Genomic DNA, 25,215 nt, shown 5'->3' with positions numbered 1-25,215 from the left:
TTTAGTCTTAGAGCGAAGTCCTGTAACTACTGCACCTGCTCACAGGGGGATTGCTATAGCTAGGCTTATAGATAGTTGGGTGGTAGGTGTAAACGAGTGGGGCAGAAGTCCGAGGAGGTTAGTTATGGTGATAAAAATAATTAGAGACATTAGTATTAGAGATCAGGTTTGTCCTTTGGTATTGTGAGTTACTATTATTTGTTTTAGGGTCAGTTGAATTAGGTTTTGTTGAATAGTAATTAGTCGGTTGTTAATGAGGCATTTGGAAGTTGGAAATAGTAGCATAGGAAATAGAATGATGGGTACTACAGCAGGTTGACCTATAATTGTTGGGGTTGTAAATGGGGTAAATAAATTTTCGTTCATTTTAATTGTCAAGGGTTATTGTGGGTTTGTGTATCAGGGGCTTTTTGTGATAGAGGTAGATAGTAATTTGTGTTTAATAGTTTTAATTGTGCAATAAGATAGAGTGTGGGCAGTGTGGTTGTGATGATGGTGAACCATGTAGATGTATCTAGTTGAGGCATTTCACTGCAGAGAGGAATGTTTCTCTCAATCTTTAACTTAAAAGGTTAATGCTGGAATAGCTATACAGTGGGTCTGTGAGAGTATTTTAAGAAGTTATGGGGAAGGGGTGGGGGGGTGATATGTTTATAGGGTAAACACGGGTCCTATTTCAAAAATTTTTAGTGGGATTAGTTCTGCGACAATAGGCATAAAGCTGTGATTGGCGCTGCAAATTTCTGAACACTGTCCGTAATAGACGCCTGGTCATATAGCAGTGAAAGTAGCTTGGTTTAAGCGCCCGGGGACTGCATCTGTTTTTAGGCATAGTGTGGGGATAGTTCATGAGTATAAGACGTCTTGAGATGTAATTATTATATGGACAGGGACTTCAATTGGAAGAACGACTCAGTTGTCAACTTCTAGAAGTCGAAGATCTCCTGGGTTTAAGAATAGTGGAGGGAGTATGTAAGAGTTAAAGATTAACCCTCCATAATCTGTGTATTCGTAGGTTCAGTATCATTGATGTCCAACTGATTTGATAGTAAAGGAGGGGTTGTTAATTTCATCTGTTAAGTAAAGGATGCGTAGGGATGGGAGGGCGATTAAGACTAAAATGATCGCGGGTTGTGAGTATTGAAGATAGAATATGTAAGACTAGAAAGCTAATTAAGGATACGATTATAAAAGCGTGATCATGAAAGGCGATTAGCTCCTCTATAATAGGGGATGTGGCATCTTGTAAACCTAGTTGAACTGGGTGAGCCATATAAGATACATAGGGTTTAACCTATAATCTAGCTCTGACAAAGCTATGAAATAATTTTTCTAATATCTTATTGAAAAAGTTACAGAGGTTATAGGGTTGGCTTGAAACCAATTTTAGGAGGTTCGATTCCTTCCTTTTTTATTTAGTTTTGATATAGGTTGGTTCTTCAAATGTGTAGTGTGGTGGAGGGCAGCCGTGCAATCACTCTAGATTAGTAGAGGGTTGTTCTATTAATAGGATTTTACGCTTTGAGGCAAAGGCTTCTCAGGTTATATACACTATTAATATTATTGCTATTAGGGAAATGAAAGAACCTATAGATGATATATTTCGTGTGGTATAGGCATCAGGATAATCAGAATAGCGTCGAGGTATTCCGGACAAGCCTAGAAAGTGTTGTGGAAAGGTTAAATTTACGCCTACAAATGTAATGGCAAAGAGGATTTTGGCTCAGGCATGGTCTAGCCTATAGCCTGAAAATAGGGGAAACCAGTGAATGAATCCCCCTATAATAGCGAACACAGCTCCTATTGATAAAACGTAGTGAAAGTGGGCTACAACATAGTATGTATCGTGTAGTACGATATCTAGTAATGAGTTTGCTAATACAATACCGGTCAAGCCCCCTACGGTAAAGAGAAAAATAAAACCCAAGGCTCGAAGTATTGCAGGGGATCACTTGATGTTACCTCCGTAAAGTGTAGCAAGTCAGCTAAAGGCTTTAACACCAGTGGGAATTGCAATAATTATAGTGGCGGAGGTGAAGCAGGCTCGTGTATCTACGTTTACGCCTACTGTAAATATGTGATGGGCCCATACAATAAAGCCTAAAAACCCAATTGACATTATAGCTCAAACTATACCTATATACCCGAACGGTTCTTTTTTCACAGAGTAGTATGTCACAATGTGAGAAGTTATTCCAAACCCAGGTAGAATAATAATATAAACCTCAGGGTGGCCGAAAAATCAAAATAAATGTTGGTACAAGATGGGGTCTCCTCCTCCGGCAGGATCAAAGAATGTAGTGTTAAGATTACGGTCCGTTAGTAGTATTGTGGTGCCGGCGGCTAATACTGGTAAAGAAAGGAGCAGTAGGATTGCTGTGATTAAGACTGATCGAATAAATAGAGGGGTTTGATATTGAGACATTGCAGGGGGTTTTATATTAATGATAGTTGTGATGAAATTAATGGCCCCTAAGATAGAGGAAATGCCTGCTAGGTGAAGTGAGAAGATGGTTAGATCTACAGAGGCTCCTGGGTGAGAGAAATTTCCTGCTAAAGGGGGATACACTGTTCAGCCTGTTCCAGCACCGGCTTCTACTATGGCGGATGCGAGTAGAAGTAGGAGGGATGGAGGAAGAAGTCAGAAGCTTATATTATTCAAGCGGGGAAATGCTATGTCGGGAGCGCAGATTATCAGGGGTACTAGTCAGTTTCCGAAGCCTCCGATTATGATGGGTATAACTATAAAGAATATTATACCAAATGCATGGGCTGTAACAGTAACGTTGTAAATATGGTCGTTGCCTAACAGGTTGCCGGGTTGACCTAGTTCAGCTCGAATAAGAAGGCTTAGAGCTATGCCTGTGATTCCAGCTCATGCGCCGAACAGTAAATACAAGGTTCCAATATCCTTGTGGTTTGTTGAGAATGACCAACGGTTGGTGAACATAGGTGGGAAAAAGTAAAATGGCTGAGTAAGCATTAGGCTGTAAATCTAAGGACAGAGGTTAAGCCCTCTTTTTACCGGCCCCAAGGTGATTTTCATGTTGAATTGCAAATTCAAAGGGGCAGTTTAAAACTTCTGCCTGGGCTTCTCCCGCCTTTTTTCCCTGCGCCGGGAGAAGTAGATTAAAGCCAGTTGATTAGGGTATTTAGCTGTTAACTAAATTTTTGTGGGTTTGAGTCCCATTGATCTAGCAAGGGCTTAGCTTAATTAAAGTAATTGATTTGCGTTCAGTTGATGCAGAGTAGAATTTTGCAGTCCTCATATATTTCAGAAATTAAGTATAGTTTAACTTGCTAAGGGCTTTGAAGGCTCTCAGTCTTATTTAACCTAAATTTCTAGGAAATAGTTAGGCTTAGTGGGGAAATTGGTAATAGGAGTGTGGTGAGGATAATGAGTGGGGGGATGAGAAGTGTAGGTTTTGTGTTTTCGAATTGTCATTTTATTTTTATATTATTAGATATAGGGAGTAGTGTTATGGAGGTAGTGTAGATTAGGCATATGTAGAAATATAAGTTAAGTAAGGTTATAATAATTATAATGACAGGAATGGTGAAGTTGCTGTTTTTTGTAAGTTCTTGAATGGTAATTCATTTGGGTAGGAAGCCGGTTAATGGAGGTAGGCCTCCTATGGATAGAAGAGTAGATGATGTTAATGGCATTAGTCAAGTTAATTTGTTTCACACGCGGGATAGTATGAGGGTTGTGGTATTTGAGTTTAGGTTTAGGGCTAGAAACGCAGTGGTTGTTAGGATAATGTATACAGTTAGGTAAAAGATTGTGATATCCAGATTGTATGTTAATGTTATCATGATTCAGCCTATGTGTGTAATTGAGGAGTATGCCAGAATTTTATGTAGCTGTGTTCGGTTGAGACCCCCTCAGCTGCCTATTATGATAGATAAGATTGAGAGGGTTAGTAGAATATTTACATCAACTGATGGGTGGATTTGATATATAATTGAGATAGGGGCTAGTTTTTGTCATGTGAGGAGAAGTAGGCGGGGAATCAAGGGTGTTTCTTGGGTGACTTCTGGAATTCAAAAGTGGAAGGGGGTTATTCCTAGTTTTATAGTGAGGGCTATTGTTATGATTATAGATGAGAATTGATCGGTGTTGCTTATTATGGTTCAATGTCTGGAGAGCAGGTTGTTAGAAATGATTGCTACCATGAGAAGTATAGATGCGGTGGATTGTACGAGGAAATATTTAGTAGCAGCTTCTGTGGAACGGGGGTTTGTTTTTTTAATTAGGATTGGAGTAAAGGCGAGTATATTTATTTCTAGGCCCACTCAGGCGAGGAATCAGTGTGAGCTTAGCGATGTGATGAGAGTGCCTATGTTTATGGTAAGGTAAATAATAAGTTGGGCTAATGGATTAATTTGTACGGGAAGGGTGTAACCAACATTTTCGGGGTATGGGCCCGATAGCTTATTTAGCTGACCTTACTTTAGGATACAGTGTGATAGGTAGCACGGAGAAATTTGGGTTCTCAGGAGTAGGTTCGACACCTATAATCCTAGAAATAAGAGGGTTTAGACCTCTACTATTTACTCTATCAAAGTAACTGTTCATACAGCTTTATTTGTAATAGCCCCAAACTGGAAACAACCCAAGTGTTCATCAACAGGTAAATGGATAAACAAATTGTAGTTTTTTCATGTGATAGAATACAATAAGAATAGGCTGGGCACAGTGGCTCATGCCTACAATCCCAGCACTTTGGGAGGCTGAGACAGGCGGATCACCTGAGGTCAGGAGTTCAAGACCAGCCTGACCAACATGGTAAAACCCCGTCTCTACTCAAAAAATACAAAATTAGCTAGGTCTGGTGGTGTACACCTGTAATCCCAGCTACTTGGGAGGCTGAGGCAGAAGAATCACTTAAACCCAGGAAGTGGAGGTTGTGGTGAGCCGAGATCATGTCATTGCACTCCAGCCTGGGCAAAAAGAGTGAAATTCCATCTCAAAAAAATAAAAAATAAAAAGAATACAATAAGAATGAATACATGCAGCTCCAGCTACATGGATAAAGGTAAAAATACTTATACTAAGTGAAAGAAGCCAGACAAAAAGAGCACATAATGTATGATTCTATTTATATAAAATCCTAAAAGATACAAATTAAACTATAGTGAAAAAAAGTACATCAGTGGTTGTCTGGGGACATAGAAATGTCACAGAAAGGAGATCGGGAAAGGGATTTCAAAGAGGCATGAAGAAACCTTTGCAGGTGATGGACAGGTTCCCTTATCTTGATAGTGGTGATGATTCTACTAATATAGTATATACATATGTCAACATATACCAAACTATTCACTTTAAATATGAGCAGTTTTCTTGTAAATCAACTACTCCTCGATAAAGCTGATTTTAAAATTAGGCTTACTAGCATTTTTTAAGACACATTGTTAGCTCATTTGGGGTTTTTGCTTATTTGTTTGTTTGTTTGTTTGTTTGTCTTATGTCTAAAGGCTACATTAAATGCCATCATAAACACCACCATAGATATCCAAAGTATTTGGGCAAAAATACGATAGAGATATAAAATCAAAGAGAAAGCTAACCCTTGTTCATGACAGCCCAAAGAAGATAACCACCTACAAACAGCTCACACAGCCTTGGGGAAGAAGGAAAAGGAAATTGCCTGTCAGAGAAGCTCCCTTTGTAGGACTAGATTAGCCTCCTCTCCTTATGCTGAAAGTTCCCCACTGACTTCAAAGAAGTGCTCAGATCAGAGAAAAGTAGAGCTGGGCTGAATAATTGTAGTGAGGTTGGGGCTGTCTTAAAGAGATTCTCTTTTGAGCTGTACCCATGATGACATTATCATATTATCAATGATAAAAGGGCTGTGGGGTGGGACTACTGAGCCACAAAGGCACTCTTAAGCATCAAAGAGGAGACAAGAAATACATTCAAATAAAAGCAGAAATTTAAAATCAGGGGATATGGATACACCTTGCTGTAGGAGTGACTGTGACAAGTTAGAAACTGTTTCTATGTGGGACTGGCTTTGCTAGATATCACCAGTTTCAGGGGAAAAAACCTGTATGTACGTGTGTGTGTGTGTGTGTGTCAAGAAAGAGGATTCACTGTAACACAATCCACCATAATACAATAACTTAATATTGACACAAGCACAATTTGTGAAGCAGGATCTTGCCAGTACACACATAATAATCACACTTTGCACAAAGAAATAGGAACACTCTACTGAGGTAAGATGGCCCAAATAATACAGATACAGTTGACTCCCAAATAATACACTGAGAAACTGAACAGGGATTGAATAGTCTAGCAGTAAGATCTAAAATGTTGCTGGTAAAAATAATAATAATTAGTGGGTAGATTTATGCGGTTTCATAAACCAGCAGGAAAAGTTAAACTATCAATTTTCCTCATGCTGTACACTAACAGTGATCAGTCCAGCTGGAAATAATGTTTTTATGAACTGAGCTAGAAATGTCATTTAATGTTCCTGGTAAAATATCAATTCAAAGACCCTGATGAGTATTAGAATTATGGAAAGATTTAGTGTTGGATAGCACAAAGAAAACAAGACTTGAATTCTAAAGACCTCTAATGTAAGGCTGAACGTGTTAATAAATATTTGAGCAACATAGAAAGGACAGATTAATACCAGCTTGGGTTGAATGGAGGAACATATATGATAGACAAAGAACCACAGACAGGTGACATAAAAATAGAGAATACTGTTAACGTCTTGCACATAGAAGATGCTCTGAACAACAGTTTTTATTTCATTTATCATTCAAGAAGATGAAGGTCCACGGATTTTTAAAGTAGAAGAATCCTTCATTGGCTTTCTACAGCAAAAAGTAAATATATTCCTCAGCTCTAGTAGCTATCTTTATCAGTCTCTTACATGAGTCCCATGCTGGTTACATCCCCAGCATATGAAAACCTCTTGGATCCAACCTGAATGGGTTTGGGTCCTCTCACTTTCCCTTGTCCACACTAAATGTGGGGCCTAGATGAAAGGCAACTCAGATATACAGAAACAGAAAGCCTTCACCTACTTATTTTCACACTGAGGTTAGCATTAAGCCCTAAACAGTTCATTCTGGCCATGCTGAACCTCACCTCTAGCTACCAATTAGTCCTGCTGTTTCCTTAAATTCTGTGACTGCTTCCCTGTTTGCCTCACAGATAGAGGGCCAGCAGGATCCCACCTCTTAGAAAACAAAAAGCAGTGGGATTCTGTGTTTATATTGTATTAGCTGTGTGTTATGGCAGGCTTCTCTGCAAAGAACTGCTTGAAACTTCTCTGGAATAATTTCCACAAAAACAAAACATTCTTTATGTATTGGCAATAACAAGACATGCCAGATTCTGCATAGATGGTCACTCAATGAATTAAAAAACATTCATAGAGCACATGTTATATGCAAATTACATACATCAGGAGTAGGATTGCCATTATTTAGCAAGTAAAAATATAGCATGCCTCACTAATTTGAATTTCAGATAAATGACAAATAATTTAGCACAAGTATGTCCCATATAACGTTAATAATACAAGTATTCATTATATTTGCAAATTGATATGGTTTGGCTGTGTCCCCACAAAAATCTCATCTTGAATTGTAGCTCCCATAATTCCCACGTGTTGTGGGAGGGAGCCAGTGGGAGATAACTGAATCATGGAAACAGTTTCCCCCATACTGTTCCCATGGTAGTGATTAAGTCTCATGAGATATGATGGTTTTATAAGGGAAAACCCCTTTCACTTGGCACTCTGAGTGTCTCTTGCCGCTGCCATGTAAGACGTGCCTTTCACCTTCCACCATGATTGTGAGGCCTCCCCAGTCACATGGAACTATGAGTACATTAACCTCTTTTTCTTTATAAGTTATCCAGTCTTGGGTATGTCTTTATCAGGAGCACGAAATAGACTAATACACAAATTATTTGTTGTTTATCTGAAATTCAGTTTTAACTATGTGCCACATATTTTATCTGGCAAGTCTAACTGAAAGGAAAAAGAAAAGCGTTTCAAAGAGTGGGTGGGATCAGACAAATAGGAGAGGACATTGAGTCAGGAGAACCTGTACAGACAGAGAAGTGCAGGGAGTAGTTGCATTTTTTCAGAGATGATGAACAGAGCAGTTTACATAAGCAGAGGTTGTATGTAGGAGAATAAAATTTAAGATACCCATTAGGACCTATTGTGGAATGTCTGAAACAGCGGGCAACCTGTATCTAACAAAAAATTGGAGGTGGGGTGTTATCCAAGGGCCAGTTGTTTAGTTTCTTTTTGGAGAATTATCCTGTTCAGCAGTCCATTTTGGTTATGGAAAGGTAGCCAACATGGTTTGGCCAGGATAAGCAAGGACAAACAATGAGAAAGACGAGTTGCCAGGCATGAAAAGGAGGAAGAAATTGTAGCATTCTGGTACAGCCCCACAAAAGACACATAAGAGAGAGATTTTTGAGTTGGGCAGAACCATGGCAGGAAGCTAAAAGACAGAAGGAGGAAATTTTTAGCCAGAAAGAAATTCCCATTAGCAGCCAAAGGAAAAGAATCCAAGGGGTCAAATACTTCATCTTACATCATCATCTGTGCTGTTTTGTTATCTAAGTCTCAGCTACTGCCCGAAAATCTTCAGTAAAAGTTATGCCCAGTTGATGTACCAAGAGACATTTGAGAGGTGAGGGAAAATATCTGTGCACCCCATTCAAGTCTCTGCAGGACAAAAGGTAGACAGCAAGCTGGGGGCAAGATGCCAGGAGGAGAGAAGGATCACAAACAGAAAATCGAAGTGAAGGATGAATGTGTGAACACCCCTGGGAATCCACAGAAATCTTCAGGAGGACAGGGACATGCAACTTGAGGCTAAAGTACTTTTATTTAAACCTTAAAAAACAAGAACTCCAGCTAACACCTGGCTCTGTGTATATAAGGCAACCTCTAGAGATGCAACATCTGATAGTTCAAGAGTAAATAATTACATGTCTAGATCTCCCGGCATTCATGCTTGACTCTCTTTCTTTCCCCTTGATAACTTTTTTTTTTTTTTTTTTTTTTTTTGGTCATCTTAGCAGGTCCACCAATGTTCATTCAATCTCAGAGAAAGATAGGACTACTCAGATTGATTTATTTTCTCTTTTACCATCTCTGGCACCAGCTGTTATTGGATGTTTCCATTTCATGATTCTGCACATGTTTACACAGCTGTAAGTGTTTAAGTGAGAAATATTGCTTTGCTCCTACTCCACTATCTCTGTGTATGTGAATGTGTGGTATGCATGCTCCTACATAAATACCCCAATGAACTCCAATGAGTATATGATTGTACTATTTCCTGGAGTGGGTCAATTTACTCTACAATCTATAAAAGACCAATGAAACTCTCTTTTTGTAACTGTTTGCAATATCTCTCAGCTGTGGTACCAATGTTTTCCCCAAAGTTAAGTACTGATTTATAATTCCAGTGACAAACTAACACAATGTTTTATTATTTCCAGAATAAGGACCTCAGAAAGATTTTATCTGGCCAGCCACCTGGATAGTTGAGAAGTCAGGGCTATTCCTTGAATGTAATAATTGACACTTTAGAAAGTTTCTCTCCTGATAGTAAATTCCAGAGAACAGAGCATCTATAATCCAAAATGTCTAATAAGCCAACGGGGACATTAGAGAATGGTCAGGATGTTTTACTTATGTTTAAATGTTGATGTAACACTCATAGCTAGAGGGAAACTTGCTATTGCCATCTTTGCAATTATTATGTTCTACTGTGCAATTATTTCTGTTTTACTGTGTCTTATAAAACTACAAAAAAGGAATCGATGATATGATATGATCCTTGGAATATGTCCATGATCCCACTACTTGCTTTGGAGTGGTTTTTTTAGGGGGGGCTTTGTTTTTGTTTTTGAGACAGTTGCACTTTTGTTGCCCAGGCTGGAGTGCAGTGTGCGATACTGGCTCACTGCAACCTTCGCCTCCTGGGTTCAAGCAATTCTCCTGCCTCAGCCTCCCAAGTAGCTGGGATTACAGGCATCTGCCACTATGCTGGGCTAATTTTTTGTTTTATTTTATTTTGTATTTTTAGTACAGATGGGGTTTCACCACGTTGGCCAGGCTGGTCTCGAACACTTGACCTTCGGTGATCCACCTACCTCAGCCTCCCAAAGTGCTGGGATTGCAGGCATGAGCCATGCACCTGGCTGCTTTGGAGTGTTTGAGAAATCAGCATACCTAGTGTCTTTCAACTTGAAAAGGACACGATGATGCAGAGCTACCTGGTTAGTTCCCTAGTTAACTATACTAGAGGCTACTTGGCCTTTGGTGACAGCTTTCCAACACGCTGACTCCTATCTCTTTTACTTATTGATATTGCCTATTCTGGTTATCATTTATCATGATCCTCTGAGCCATTTCCCGTTGACTGCACCAGAATTAGTTAGTTCCTCTATGAGTTTTGCAGTAATTGCCGTATCTATTTCAAAAACCCAAAGCAACAAAAATTTACCATTTAGCAACAGCACTTGTTTTTAATTGTTCCCATTTCGGTGCTTTTATCAATAGATACATATGCACACTATGAATTTGTTCACATTCATTTCATCATCTGGTCTTTCATTAATTCAATGATTAGCATGCCCAAATGAGCACACACATGTGTCTGGAGCCACACAAGATGCTAGGTCTTTTAAGGCAAAAATAAATAGATCTATCCCTAACTTCATGGCACTTATAGTCTGAAAGTTCTTACTTATCCAACAGAGTCCTTAAGGACAGATCCTTTTTGCAAGCTACCAGAATTTTAAAGGCATATTTTTTCTTAAGAAAGTCACTTTCTCATTATTCCTGGGTCATTTGCTTCTGCTTTTTGCTATTCCCCAACTGCTATATTCACTTTCACTTATCACGAGGTGTAAATTGATGAAAATTAAATATTTCCACTTTATTTAATATTGCAGTTTAGGTGAAAAGATGGGAACTACAGCCTAAAATCAATTTTGATTATAAAGTTTTAATATTATCAACTAATTTTTTTTATTCTAATCCTTATTAAAAAATTTGGCCTGGCCACGTGTGGTGGCTCACGACTGTAATCCCAGGACTTTGGCAGGCCAAGGTGGGTCGATCATGAGGTCAGTAGATCGAGACCATCCTGGCTAACACAGTGAAATGCCATCTCTACTAAAAATACAAAAAATTAACCAGGCATAGTAGCACACGCCTGTAGAGAAGGAAGGAAGGAAGGAAGGAAGGAAGGAAGGAAGGAAGGAAGGAAGGAAGGAAGGAAGGAAGGAAGGAAGGGAGGGAGGGAGGGAGGGAGGGAGGGAGGAAGGAAGGAAGGAAGGAAGGAAGGAAAGAAGGGAGGGAGGGAGGGAGGGAGGGAAAGAAAGAAAGAAAGAGAGAAAAAAGAAAAGAAAAGAAAGAAAAGAAAAGAAAATGTGGCCTGAGGACAAGTAAAATAGAATGCATTTCATACAGGATGTTTGTCAAAATGAAATGAAAATAGTAAGATGATATTACAGACTCACACTGAGTTTTTATGCATGTAGTACACATGCCATCCCAGAGCAGGACTCTCAAGACATCATCTGTTTCCTTTCTGGTCCCCAAATGAATCAGGCAATTCCGAATTGGTGGCAAGGGCTTGAATATTACAAAACCATGTTGACTCTGATCATCTAGCTGTTAAGGTAAACTGGAGTCCAAGGAGTAGAAAGCATTATGGGCCAGGCAGTGCTGACAGGATGGTAGGGTACACAGCAATGGCAAGTAATACTCTCTCAGGGCACAATTCTTACACTCTCAAGATCATTTCCCTATCTTCCTATCTATGCACCCAGGCACCTTAGAAAGAAAGGAACCCAGAGGGAACTGAGACATCAGAGCTTTCTTTGTGGCTCTGTCTCTTTTCTGCATCTTGCTGTGTTAACAGAGCCCTTCCCGGTGCCCACCATCCCCCAAAAGCACCCAAGCAGTGCACAGAGAATGAAGAGCAGGGACAAGGTCAGACAGGAGAGGCCCGCTGGGAGACACTGAACGCACGGAGTGGGTGGAGCGGAGTAAGAAAATGTACAGTCTCATTAGGAATGAGGTACCAATGATGGTGTCTCCAAATCCAGCAGACCTCTGGGCATAGTTCCAGGCCCGAGTTAGGATTTTGTAGTCATTTTCAAGATAAAGCACTTGTCGTAAATATCACTAGCTTTTACTTGAGTCACTTATGTCTGGATCTCATTAAAGTTCCTGGCCACTGTGCTCATTTTATCTTCTAAGCGCAAGTGAGAAACGGGAGCGGGTCAATGCTCACACCAACTGAGCACTTGAAATAAGAACTTGAACAGGACACAAGAAGCAGAGACTATGGGACACCAGCCTATGAAAATGTGTTGCAGCACATTTAAGCTGGAGGCATCAAAACTGGCATCTTCTACACAAATGCAGTTGTTCTCCCTACTGTTTCGAACCATAGAGCTTGAAGGCCCATCAGAGAGCATCTCATCTCAGCTAACGCCTTTCCTAAAGGCCACAGAACAGTTCCATTAATGTGTGGCCAGCCCGACACCCAGGCTGTCCAATTTCCAGTCCTGCACTCTTTTTACTGCTAATAATAGCTCTACTATTTGTGGTACCTATTATGTGCCAGAGACTTATTCTAAGTGCTTTACAGGTGTGGCCTTACTTAATCCTACAGCCACCCCCGTGATACAGGTATGTATTACTGTTGCCATTTTCAGGTGAGGAATCTGATACCCAGCATGGATGAGTAACTTGCTCAATTCCAAAACTGACAAAAGGGCTGGATTCCTACACTGAATCCACACACTCTCCTACACCTAAGATCTATGCTTATTCCCCACGACCGACCTTCTGCTTCCTTTACCCCAGGGACACATCTGTGGAAAAGACTGGCTACTTGGTGCTTCCTTTAGCCCCACTTCATCATGCAGTCAATTACTAAATCCTGATTGGTATCTGTGTTGCACACATAGACCATCAGAACACACAGTTTTAAATGTACTAATGCTCCGTGATCTCTCTAAAGTTGGGGGAAAAGGATAATAGCTTGTTTGTCCTCATTCTTTCCTAGATTCTTGTTTCTGGAAATGCTTTAAGCAATTTGATGCCTGAGAGGAATCTCATTCTCTCCAATTTCAACACGTTTAGTTTTACGTAAAAAATAAAAAATGTATAATCATGAAATAACAGAGGGAATGAGAAAACTGATATAATAGTGAGCTGAATCTTTACTGGCTCTGATAAATTAACTACCAAATTGGCAATTGAACCCCATGCATGCCAGAAGCAGAAATGTGTACGAAGCCACAGGCCAATTGTATCATACCCCCTTGCAGTTACGAAAACTCTCATTGTTCGTAAACCACCAACCAGGCCTGCCTGAGGTTGTCTGTTATCTTTTCCTTTTCTTTTTTTAATTTCTGGTACAACAAAGACCACCTTTTGAATGAATAAGCCAATAAATTACTTTTTTTTGTTTTTTTTTCCTGCTGCACAGAACCTGAAGCGGGTAGCTGAGACCTGGATGGATGAATTTGCCGAGTACATTTACCAGCGGCGGCCGGAGTACAGGCATCTCTCCACGGGGGACATCTCTGCCCAGAAGGAGCTGCGCAAGCAGCTCAAGTGCAAGGACTTCAAATGGTTCATGGCTGCTGTGGCCTGGGACGTGCCTAAATACTACCCTCCAGTGGAGCCCCCGCCTGCTGCCTGGGGGGAGGTGAGGAAAGGTTGCCTGAAACCTGCCCCTACCTGGGAGACTGTGCCTCCCCCATAGCCCCGGGTGGTGGGAGGGACTGCTAAAACCTTCACTTTTACCCTGCAGCCAAGTAGCATTCATTTAAATCATCTGAAATACATGAATGTTCAACCTCTTTTTAGCAATTACTAGACTTAGCCTTCAGAGTTGATAGCCTAACCCAGACCACTGTTGATTCCCCAGATGATATTTTTTTTTTTTTTTTTTTTGGTGGGGACGGAGTCTCGCTCTGTCTTCCAGGCTGGAGTGCAAGGGCGTGATCTCGGCTCACTGCAACCTCCACCTCCCAGGTTCAAACGATTCTCCTATCCCAGCCTCCTGTATAGCTGGAATTACAGGTGCACACCACGACACTCAGCTAATTTTTGTATTTTTAGTAGAGCCAGGGTTTTGCCATATTGGCCAGGCCAGTCTCAAACTCCTGACCTCAGGTGATCCTCCTGCCTTGGCCTCCCGAAGTGTTTGGATTATAAGCATGAGCCACCATGCCCGACCAAGAATTTTAAAAATACACCTAGAAAATATTTTTATTTGAGATTAGGGAAATCACCATCGGCTTTTGTAGAGAATTAATATATCTGTCATATAAGTGCGTAATATGGGTACCTGATATACGTGATAAAAACCCTCTGTCTTGGTGCACAGCCTTGCTGCTATTGGTATATGCAAGTACAAGGCAATGAGGGGGCTTGGCTATTTTCCCCTCCAGGCTGTGCTGTGCAGAATCATAAAGAGGCTGGGCGCGGTGGCTCAAGCCTGTAATCCCAGTACTTTGGGAGGCCGAGACGGGCGGATCACGAGGTCAGGAGATCGAGACCATCCTGGCTAACACGGTGAAACCCCGTCTCTACTAAAAACGACAAAAAACTAGCCAGGCGAGGTGGCGGCGCCTGTAGTCCCAGCTACCCGGGAGGCTGAGGCAGGAGAATGGCGTGAACCCGGAAGGCGGAGCTTGCAGTGAGCTGAGATCCGGCCACAGCACTCCAGCCTGGGCGACAGAGGGAGACTCCGTCTCAAAAAAAAAAAAAAAGAAAAGAAAAGAAATGTATTTCTGTAATATACAGAACTGTGACACAGGCAGCCACATTGATTCTTTAAATAAGCACCAACCTTTCCACCTCTGAACACTTCTATTCAGTGGAAATAGAATGGAAAGCGCTGAATAGCCCCAGGTCCCAAATTTAAAGTATCTATCTTTTGGCATAGAAAAGACTATTGCACTGGGTTCGGTTCCATTCAATACTGTTACTATAGCCTTTCTCCATAGAATAGAGTGTACTAAAGCAGGACTAAAATTGGATAGGATTTCAGAAATCGAGAGTTGATTGTCTCACATTGTGGAGGAGTACCATCAGTGTCCTTGGTTTTATAGTCTCTGAAAGAAGATGCCATTGCCTAGATGGTATCTGTGGCTGCAGAGCTCTGAGAAAAGGCTACCCCAGGACATGGTAGGAGAGGCCAGAGGACTCAGGCAGTGGTCCTGGGTGAGCTGTTCCAGATCCCTGTAGAGGATGTGTTCAAGTCACAGGTGCACTGCTTGTTGTGTTCAGAGGGTCACTCTTCATACCTGGGACACCCAGGATGAAGGAGACAGTCAATCGTGCCACTACACCCTCTAACTCCTCATGGTTTTGCATGTGTATGTTGTCCTGACATTATCTGCTTAATTCAAGTTAGTAATTTGGTCTCATCCTTTGCATCTTAAACATTTTATTAAAACTTTCCTAGAATATTAGTAATATTAGCCTGCTTGTATTAATTTAACTGTCTACCACAGACTTAATTCATAGCAGTGGAAATTTGAAGTAGACAGATATCAGAAAGAATTTTCTTATCCTAACGTGTTGGAAGGCATGAGGAGTTCCTTCTACAGTTTTATACACACACACACACACACACACACACACACATATATATGGTTCTGCTTATCATCTTTCTATGATGATTCAAATGCTGTCCTGCCTAGTGACTAAGAAATACACTTGAGGAGCCCACAGTATCATTGTGTGATTCACTACAGAGCTAAAATCTCATCAATCTTTTATCTGCCTTATGTGGAAACACGAATTTTTCTTCCTACTGGTTACTATGTTCTTCAAACTGCAACTGGTCACATTTTTCCCACATTACCTGATTAAACCATAATCTGAATTTATATAGCACCTTTTCTAAATAGACTCACATCTTCCACTGAGGTTCTTGGAAAGGTACAACTTTCCAGGAATAATCAAAATCAGAACCATCTTAAGCCCAAGTAGGCTATGCCAGTGTGTTTACATCTATTACCCTAGATTGCCTCATACTTTTACAACACTTGCCTTATCCCTGGAGACATTTGCATGCATTATTTCTGGCTTAAACAATCAGACATTGAGAAGATTAGATTTTTTATTTTTCCCCGAGACAAGGATTTGCTCTGTCACACAGGCTGCAGTGCAGTGGCATGATCATAGCTCACTGCAGCCTCAAACTCTTGGACTTAAGTGATCCTCCCACCTCAGCCTCGTGAGTAACCCAGACTATACATTCATACTACCAGTCCCAGCTAATTTTTTAAATGTTTTGTAGAGACAAGGTCTCAATATGTTGCCCATGCTGATGTTGAACTCCTAGCCTCAAGTATTCCTCTTGCCTCAGCCTCCTCAAGTGATGGAATCGCAAGCATGAGCCACCACATCCAGCAACAGATTTTTTTTTCTTTTTTAACACAATGGCAAATTTCTTTCCCCCAAAGCCTCAGAACAGTAAACAAATAAAGGTCATATTTAAGTTTAGGAAGGAAGGAAATGGGGACATAATTTATGGGCCAGTTACATTCAGTTGTATTTGTTCGGTGAAGATGTGATGCATAGCAAGAATGAAGACATAGAGGATGGGAGGAAGGCAAGAAGAAAGGAAATCAATAAAAGACAAGAGTTTGCACTGTTAAATACTAGTTTTTAAAAGTATCTGATTCTCAAGAAGAGTAGATCTCTGAGAGTATAAGTGAAACATGTACCTTTAATGCAGGAGGCAAGTGAAGGATTTGAAATGCAGCTTAATCTAAATGAAATGATGAAAAAAGATTATTTTCTAATTGTAGGTGGGTAATAATATTTTTAAGAGTGGATAGACCAGGCACAGTGGCTCACGCCTGTAATCCTAGCACTTTGGGAGGCTGAGGCAGGTGGATCACCTGAGGTCAGGAGTTCAAGACCAGCCTAGCCAACGTGGTGAAACTCTGTCTCTAATGAAAATACAAAAATTAGCTGGACATGGTGGCATGTGCCTGTAATCGCAGCTACTCTGGAGGCTGAGGTAGGAGAATCGCCTGAACCAGGGAGGTGGAGGTTGCAGTGACCCAAGACCTGAGATCACACCACTGCACTCCATCCTGGGTGACAGAGTGAGACTCTGTCTCAACAACAACAACAAAAAGATAAAAAATTTTTAAAAATGCAGAATATATGTGTCGACCAACTTAATCTCTGACAAAAAAATACTTTCAAAATGTTGACACATGCAATTTCTTTTGCCTTTCAGAAGGCTTCTTAAAATAAACTTTTTATTTTGGAATAATTTTAAATTTACAGAAACATTGCAAAGATAGTGCAGGAAGTTCACATATACCCTTCACTCAGCTTCTTCTAATGTTAACATTTTATATTTACTACATTAACTGTGGTATATTTAATCAAGCTAAGTAATTAACAGTATAATACTATTAACTAAACAGGACTTTATTCAGATTTCACTAGTTTTTTTTACTAATGTCCTTTTTCTGTTCCAGGATTCAATCTCATATATGAGAGAGCTTTTTAGTTTCCTATAAACTTTAAATTAATTGTTAGAATGGGCAAAGTTCCTAAATAAATGTAATAAGTCAATTATTGTTGTAGTAAGAAAGCGAAAAGGGGAATGCAGATTCAGTGGTTCTTTTCAAGCAATTATGGGAAGGAACCACAAACCTCCAGCAATGTAAACACAAGATTCCTTTATGGGAGATCTGGGCCAAGAAGCAGGGCAACTCACCGTTTTATGCACTTGTACTTGGAACAGTTTTCCACCTGCTTGTCTGTGCCAGCCTGATTCTGGGTAAACAATGACGTGCTGAGGCAATTTTTGGCTCTGGTACTTGGAACTCAGCTTGTAAAGGATATGTTACAGACCATAAACAGCCTATAAACCGCCACTCATTTCCCTGACAAATTCAGCGGGATTACTGCACTTGTCTCCTGGCTCATCTCCCTGCTTCTGCCCGCCCCGCTTCGGTTTATTCTCAACACAGTCCACTTAAAACCAACCGGAGATGAGGCCACCCCTCCTCCATCCAAGCTTTCACTGGCTGCAATTTATCGCTAGGTAAAAATGAAAGTCCTTACCTAAAAGATTGTAAACAATCTGACCCTTGTTATTTCCTCTCCAACCTCCTCTCTGACTCCTCACCCCCTGGCTTCCTCCTCTCAGGGCCCACTGGCCTCGTCACCAGTCTTCACACAGGCCAGGTCAGTCTGACTTCAGCACCTTAGCGTTTACTATTCCTACAGCTTAGAATCCTCCAGTCTCAGAAATCATATGGCTCCCGCCCTTACTTCCTTCTGGTCCTCACTCAAAAATTCATCTTCTCAGTAAGGTCTTCCCTAGTCAGCCTATCTAAAATTGCAGCAGCACCCACACACATCCACATGCATACTTACACACTCCCTACTCCCTTTCCTCCTTTATTTTTCTCCCTAGCATCCATCACTATGTAACAAGCCATGCAATTTATTTTTTTATCATGTTGCTCATCTATCTCTCCCACTAGAAAGCAAATTCTGTGACACAAGGATTCTGTTGGTTTGTTGTGTTGCTACTGCTCTTTTGCAGAAAGACATAGTGTCTAGCATATAGTAGGTGCTCCATAAATATTTGTTGAATGAATGAAAGATGAATGAATGGGGGGTCCTGGCTCCCTGTTGTCCCACCTGCCATTTACTGCTTTGCCCACACACCTGTATATGTGAAGCCTTCTCAGGGCACACTAGGCACTCACTCCCTCCACAGCCATACAAAGTCCACTTCTTTGGAAAGCTCAGCCAGAAAGGCAGTTTGAGTAATGACTCTCAGATAACTGATCCTCAGGAACAGTCGCGTCTATGGTCCATTTGATAGTTAAACAAGTTACAAAATATTCCGTTCTGACATCCTATGGGGAAGAAGGAGAAATTCCAAAAGTTAAAAGCCTCTGTTCAGCAATTTCCAAACTCTGCCTACCAGCTTCCTACTTAAAAGGCAGAAGAGATTACAGTCACATCTGATAGAGCAGTACTCTCCAGAAGTCATTCCATCCTCTGGTAGGCAAGGAGAGTGGGTAGAGTGGGGAGGTGATGAGTCCCAGAGAGAATAAATAGGATTCTGAACCATGGAATAAATTGAACAGCCCTCAGTGTTGTTCAAATAGAAGCAATGTGCTTTCCCCCATGCTATGTTGGATAGGGTAAGAACAGGTTTAAAGTGGAAAACTATTCTTAAACCACTCACATATGGAGTGTCTCTTTTTGTGTCAAGATGCTAAATGAAAGAAACTGAATTTCCTATTATTTTCCCCTTCTCCTCCTTAGAATTCATGAATTTGCTAAAGTCATTTAGAGTGCTCCTTTATAGTCTAAAAAGAAGAGTTCTTCAGAATTCTAAATATCATGTGTAAGAAGGAATAAAAGATGTAAAATAGACAAACATGTCTTTTCCAACCAGTGCCATAAATTCTTTTAAGAAGTGTCTGCTTACTGTCCTCAATGTGCCAATCTGGCACATCCATTTGTCACCTTGCGACTGTGCAAACTTTTAAAAAAATCTTTATTTTAAAAATTCATGCCAATACCGAACTACCTAGGCTGTTTATGTGAATTCCTTCCTCAAGATTAATGTCACCCTGAATTGTGGAACATTCACAAAGACAGGCACCCTAAATAATTCCAGTTCTCCTCTGCTGCAAGCTGCTGTTCTTAACTTCTTTTCACCTGCTTGCTTCTTCTTCTTCTAATGTTCTCGCAGTGCACAAGGCTTTTCAGGTTTTTCCCTATCAGCTTACACAAAAGGAAGTGCATTAGGAGGTGCATTATCTCAAAGACCATCTGAGGATGCGATGTTGTCTCTTTCCAAGAAATTCTGTATGAGTGCTGCTGATGTGTGATGCAGGAGTAAAAAGCAGGCGCTTTCTGCATAATGAGTGAGGCTCCCTCGCATTCTTTCGGGAGAGCCAAAGCCAGCTTTCCTGAATTCCCCTGCAATCTAGTCTCACAACCAGGAAAGCTGCAAAGTGAGATTGTCCTGCTATTTCCCTGGAAACTATGCAGGGAACTGTCTCTGTCCTTTAGGTGCTATATCACATCAACCCAGATCTTTAAATTAAGCACTTATTCAGAGATGATTTATCGTTTAGACTGTATTAGACTCGACTTGATCTGTCATTTATTTTCTCAGGCAGAGGGAGTGCTGGTACACTATGCTAAGTCATCTCTCTGGGGCTCAAAAACAAGGTTGGGAAAAATGTAAGAACACATAAAGTAGTGCATTATCCTCTCGAATATTTCTGTGCTTTCTGAGTTTTCAACATTGGGACAGGGCTATGAAGACAAACTTAAAAGTGTCCTATAATAAACACAATTTGGCTGGGTGCGGTGGCTCACGCCTGTAATCCCAGCACTTTGGGAGGCCGAGGCGGGCGGATCACAAGGTCAGGAAATCGAGACCATCCTGTGAATGGTGAAACCCCGTCTCTACTAAAAATACAAAAGATCAGCCGGGCGTGGCGGTGGGCACCTGTAGTCCCAGCTACTCCGGAGACTGAAGCAGGAGAATGGTGTGAACCTGGGAGGCGGAGCTTGCAGTGAGCCGAGATCGTGCCGCTACACTCCAGCCTGGGTGACAGAGGGAGACTCCGTCTCAAAAAAAATAAATAAATAAAAATAAATAAATAAACTGCAATTTTAATTCCACATTCCCAGATGAGCAAATTGGACATCTTAGTGCCCCAACAGTGGCAATTTAACTCAAGTCATAACAGAATCAAAGGTGCTTCAGAGCTAACCAATATTTTTTTTCTTCTCCTATATGGCATATAAAAATTTGGCAAACAAAACATTCTGTCTTGTCTTTCTGTTTATTTTATAAACATATGTATTTGTATTTGATACATGTTTACACACATAAATATATACTTTTCTGGATTCATGTGACAGGAGTCAATGACATTTTAAGTGTATGTTAGCCTACTCATAAATGCATCTTAGTATTTAATTTTCAATGAAAATTTATGCCTTTCTAATTCCAAGAGTGACACTAAATTAATAGAATTTAAATAGAATTAATAAAATTAATCTTTGCCAAAATAAATCAGTTGGGAGAATGTTAGACTGAAAAATTAAGAGAATTGAATAGAATTCACTCACCTATCATAGCAAAATTTCTAATCCACAACCTTAGAAAGTTAGCATAGATGGAACAATTCAATATAATTTTTCCAGTCTTGGACATAGGAATACCTCCACCCTACCAAAGGGGTGACAAAGTGACCTGCTGGCTTCTGTGATAACTAAGAGTGGCCTCTACAGTGGTAATTGCCCTCAACTTGCCTTAAAAATCCAGTAACCATCCACAGGCTGGTGGACCAGAATAGCACAGCCAATAAAAAGGAGCAGGGGAGGTTCCTGGGATCCTTGGGTGAAATTTTTTAAAACAGGGAGTCAATCTTTTTTTTTTTTGAGATGGAGTCTTGCTCTGTCACCCAGGCTGGAGTGCAGTGGCATGATCTCTGCTTACTGCAACCTCTGTCTCCCAGGTTCAAGTGACTCTCCTGCCTCAGCTTCCCGAGTAGCTGGGATTGCAGGCATGCACCACCATGACCAGCTAATTTTTGTATTTTCAGTAGAGATGGAGTTTCACCATGTTGGCCAGGCTGGTCTTGAACTGACCTCAGGTGATCCACCCGCCTCAGCCTCCCAAAGTGCTGGGATTACAGGAGTGAGCCACCGCACTCAGCCCAGGGAGTCAATTCTAAGACTAACACCAATATGCATTATTGGGTTTGAACTTTGATTTTAATCATCTGCAGGCAGGCAGCAGTTTAAAATTGAGAGCCAATATTCCTCTAAGTGTCCTTGCAATGTATTGAGCCACTGTGTTAGCAGCAGGCCATCATAGCCACTGCTCCAAGCTCTGAGAAGTGTGGTGACTGTGCTGCTAAAAGGTAAGTTGTCTCTTACATTCCCAAGAGAGACATTTTTAGCAACCTGAAGGTCATCAGTCAGTCTTAGATTTTTGTAAGCAACCTGAAACATAGCTACATCTGTCGCGGTTTGGGAGGTGGGAAAATAAGCACGCCGGTGCTCCCCGTTAGCCTCCGTGGCTAAATTCTTTCTCCATGTTTCATTTTGTCACAATTACCTCTGTGCTTTTGATCCACTTGATTGCATTTCCTCTATTGGCTTTAGGAGATGCAGGAATTAACGTTTACCTTATATTTCCAAAGTTCTCTGTCTAATTGGTAACCTCGTTGTATTTTGCTCGGCCTTCACTTACATCTTGCCTTAGACCTTTTCCTTCTTATAGAGCTTGCATGGGTCTTTGTGTTGAGATTTTATTGCCCAATCTAAATGATGCCTGGTCAATTTCTGGAAAGGATGGCCTATTGTAAACTATTCTAAAGAGAAACTAAAATAACAAGATAATCTCAGGAGGAGCTTAATTTTCTATACCAATCTCTAGCCCAGGAAGGACAAATCTGCTTTTTCAAGTCTTGTTTTAGACTCAAGTCCTCCAGAACTAATCATATACATTCAAACTCTTTGCCTATGCTTTTTTTTTTTTGGTCAGAATTGCATACAAATTTATGGCAAATACAGAAGTCTTCCATTATCCATGGTCTCACCTTCTGCACTTTTGGCCAACTATATTATGAGGTCCCAACTATCATATTATGGGACTTCATGATATTATATTATTTTGGAACAGAGAGAGAGAGACCACATTCACATCACTTTATTATAGTATATTCCTATAATTGGTATATTTTATTATTGTTGGTGTTAATCTCTTACTGTGCCTAATTTATAAAGTAAACTTTAACATAGGTACATATGCATAAGAGAAAACATGGTATCTGTAGGATTTGGTACTATCTGTGCCTTTAAGCGTCACTGGGTGTTTGGAATATATCCTCCAAGAATAACGGGGGACCACTGTAGTTTTGTTTTGAATTTCAATACTCAAGTACTTCCCTGCTGTTGAAAATGATGGAATGATGCCAGAAATAGAAAAGCCACATTTTCTACCATATTCTTTATTTAGAATATATTGGCATTTCTGATGCTAAAAGCATGGCAACTGCATGATTTTGTTTAATCATCAAGACCAGACAGAACATTGAGGCTAGTAAAAGAAGGAAACAAGCAACATGGACATGATCTTACATAAAACTGATGACAAGAAATCCCTCAAGTACTACAGAACATGGGTTAGTGTCACCAAAACACCAGACAGCAGCTAGAAGAGATGAAGAATTGGTAGAAAAGAAAAAGGGGAGTACTGCTACTTCTCCAAGAAGAGTACTCAGAAATCAGTAACAAGCATTCACTCCCAAAAGGAGAAGAGCCTTTCCAGAACAGGAATGAAAGCAATCAAATCTGCACCTTACCAGTGGAATTCAAAGACCCAGTCACAGGCTCCAAGCTGAGTCCAATGCAAAGAGACCATAGGGAACCAGTAATGTAAACCATGCTAATGCAGAGTTACCCTGCATATATCTGAGAAATACTCCAAAATACTACCTTCTGGAAAGACAGAGACTCATCCTCTCCCCTCCTCCCCCTATAAAAAAAAAAAAAAGAAAAAAGAAATCTGCTGTGAATTCAATCTGAAATACAACACTGAGGAAGCCAGCAAGACAAAAGCTTCCAAACCAGAGAAGGAGGTGTCTAAGATAGATCTCAGAAAGTATAGAATGACAAACACATTCAAAGGTAACAATACTACTTTGAAAGGAAAGACCTTTAGAACTCCAGACAACACAGAGTTAGAACAGGAAGTTTTTGTGAACCAGGCTGAGCCCTAAGAGACAGAGAAGTGTCCCTATAAAAAGGCCATATTTTTTAATACTTCACAGTGACAACAGAGAAGAGAGCCCTATACAGGAATCTTCCTCTAATAATCCAAGAAAATTATCTCATTTATATATGAGATCATTCATATATGGAAAATAAAAGCAGTTTACAATAAAAGCCCATACTGAGATCCAACAAGGATAAAGATAAGAATGAATCAAATATAGTTCCAACACATAAAAATATACTACAAAAGTGGCTATAAAGAAGATGAAAACTACAACATAAGATTTCAAAATGAGCTAAAACAATCTTAAAACTAATCAAAGCTTGAAAGAACCATACAAATCAGAATTAGAACTGCTCAGAAATAAGATGGCTAGAACGATATGAACCATCATTTTACGGAAAGAGAACTGAGAAAACTCAGGGATGAACTAGAAAAGAAAGAAACAGTATTTCAGAAATGAAGGGTATATTAGAAATAAAAAGGTAATGAGAGACTATGGAAGGCACAGAAAGAGAAATTGAGGCTGGAAGGGAAAATGAAGCTTATAAAACAGACAAAAAGAAAAGAGAACAAAAAGAATTTGTCAAATGATTTGGAGCAATAAGTGAAGGAGATTCAACATAAAATTTCCAAAAGAAGGAAGCCCTCTGAGAACAAAAAACAACTAATATATAAAACTATAATTCAAGGAAACCTTTTCAAAATAAAAGATTTTAATCTATGTATTAAAAGGACCATCTGGGAAATCCAACTTAGAACCATCAACACTGAAACACTTTGTAATAAAATGGTTGTATTGTTAAAACAAGAAAAAAAAATTGTGCGTCCAAGCAAAGAATGAATCAGACTTTGAAGTATAAACATTTTGTACCAGAAGATAATGAAGCAGTATTGTAAAGAAGCTCAAGAAAGGAAAATATAAGCCAAAGATTTTATATCCAACCAAACTATCCCTCAAGTATGAAGGTGGGTGCTATGATTTGGATTTGTCACCCGGAGTTCATGTTTTGGAAAGGTAATCGTCAATGCAATGCAAAAATGTTGAACAGTAGGATCTTTGAGAGGTGATTAGGTCATGAAGGCAAAGCCCTCATGAATGCATTGATGCTATTACCACAGGAGTAGGTCATTGTGGGAGTGAGCTTCTAATAAAAGAGTGAGTTTGGCTCCCTTCCCTCTTTCTCTCACCCCCATAGGATGATGCAGCAAGAAGGGCCTCACTAGATGCAGCTCCACAGTCTTGGACTTCCCAGTCTCCAGAACCATGAGCCAAATAAATTTGTTTGTTAAAAATTATAGTCTGTGATAATCTGTTATGGCCACACAAAACAGACCAAGACACAAGGCCATCAAAAAGCCGTTATAAATATTCAA

At 40.2% G+C, this 25,215-nt stretch overlaps 1 protein-coding gene across 1 annotated transcript in view; it reads left to right on the top strand.

Annotated features, from left to right (window-relative positions):
* GALNTL6 (polypeptide N-acetylgalactosaminyltransferase like 6) overlaps positions 1-25,215 on the top strand; it is a 1,222,618-nt gene that overhangs the window by 1,125,327 nt on the left and 72,076 nt on the right. Inside the window, exon 9 of the mRNA XM_023226155.2 lies at positions 13,510-13,731. Coding sequence (XP_023081923.1) covers positions 13,510-13,731 — 222 coding nt within the window. The remainder of the gene's footprint in view (positions 1-13,509; positions 13,732-25,215) is intronic.

The sequence above is a fragment of the Piliocolobus tephrosceles genome, chromosome 3 (genome assembly GCF_002776525.5).
Source record: "Piliocolobus tephrosceles isolate RC106 chromosome 3, ASM277652v3, whole genome shotgun sequence".
In the NCBI taxonomy this organism is placed as follows: domain Eukaryota; kingdom Metazoa; phylum Chordata; class Mammalia; order Primates; family Cercopithecidae; genus Piliocolobus; species Piliocolobus tephrosceles.
The sequence above is the reverse complement of the archived record's forward strand: the minus strand, read 5'-3'. Positions and strand labels throughout refer to the sequence as shown.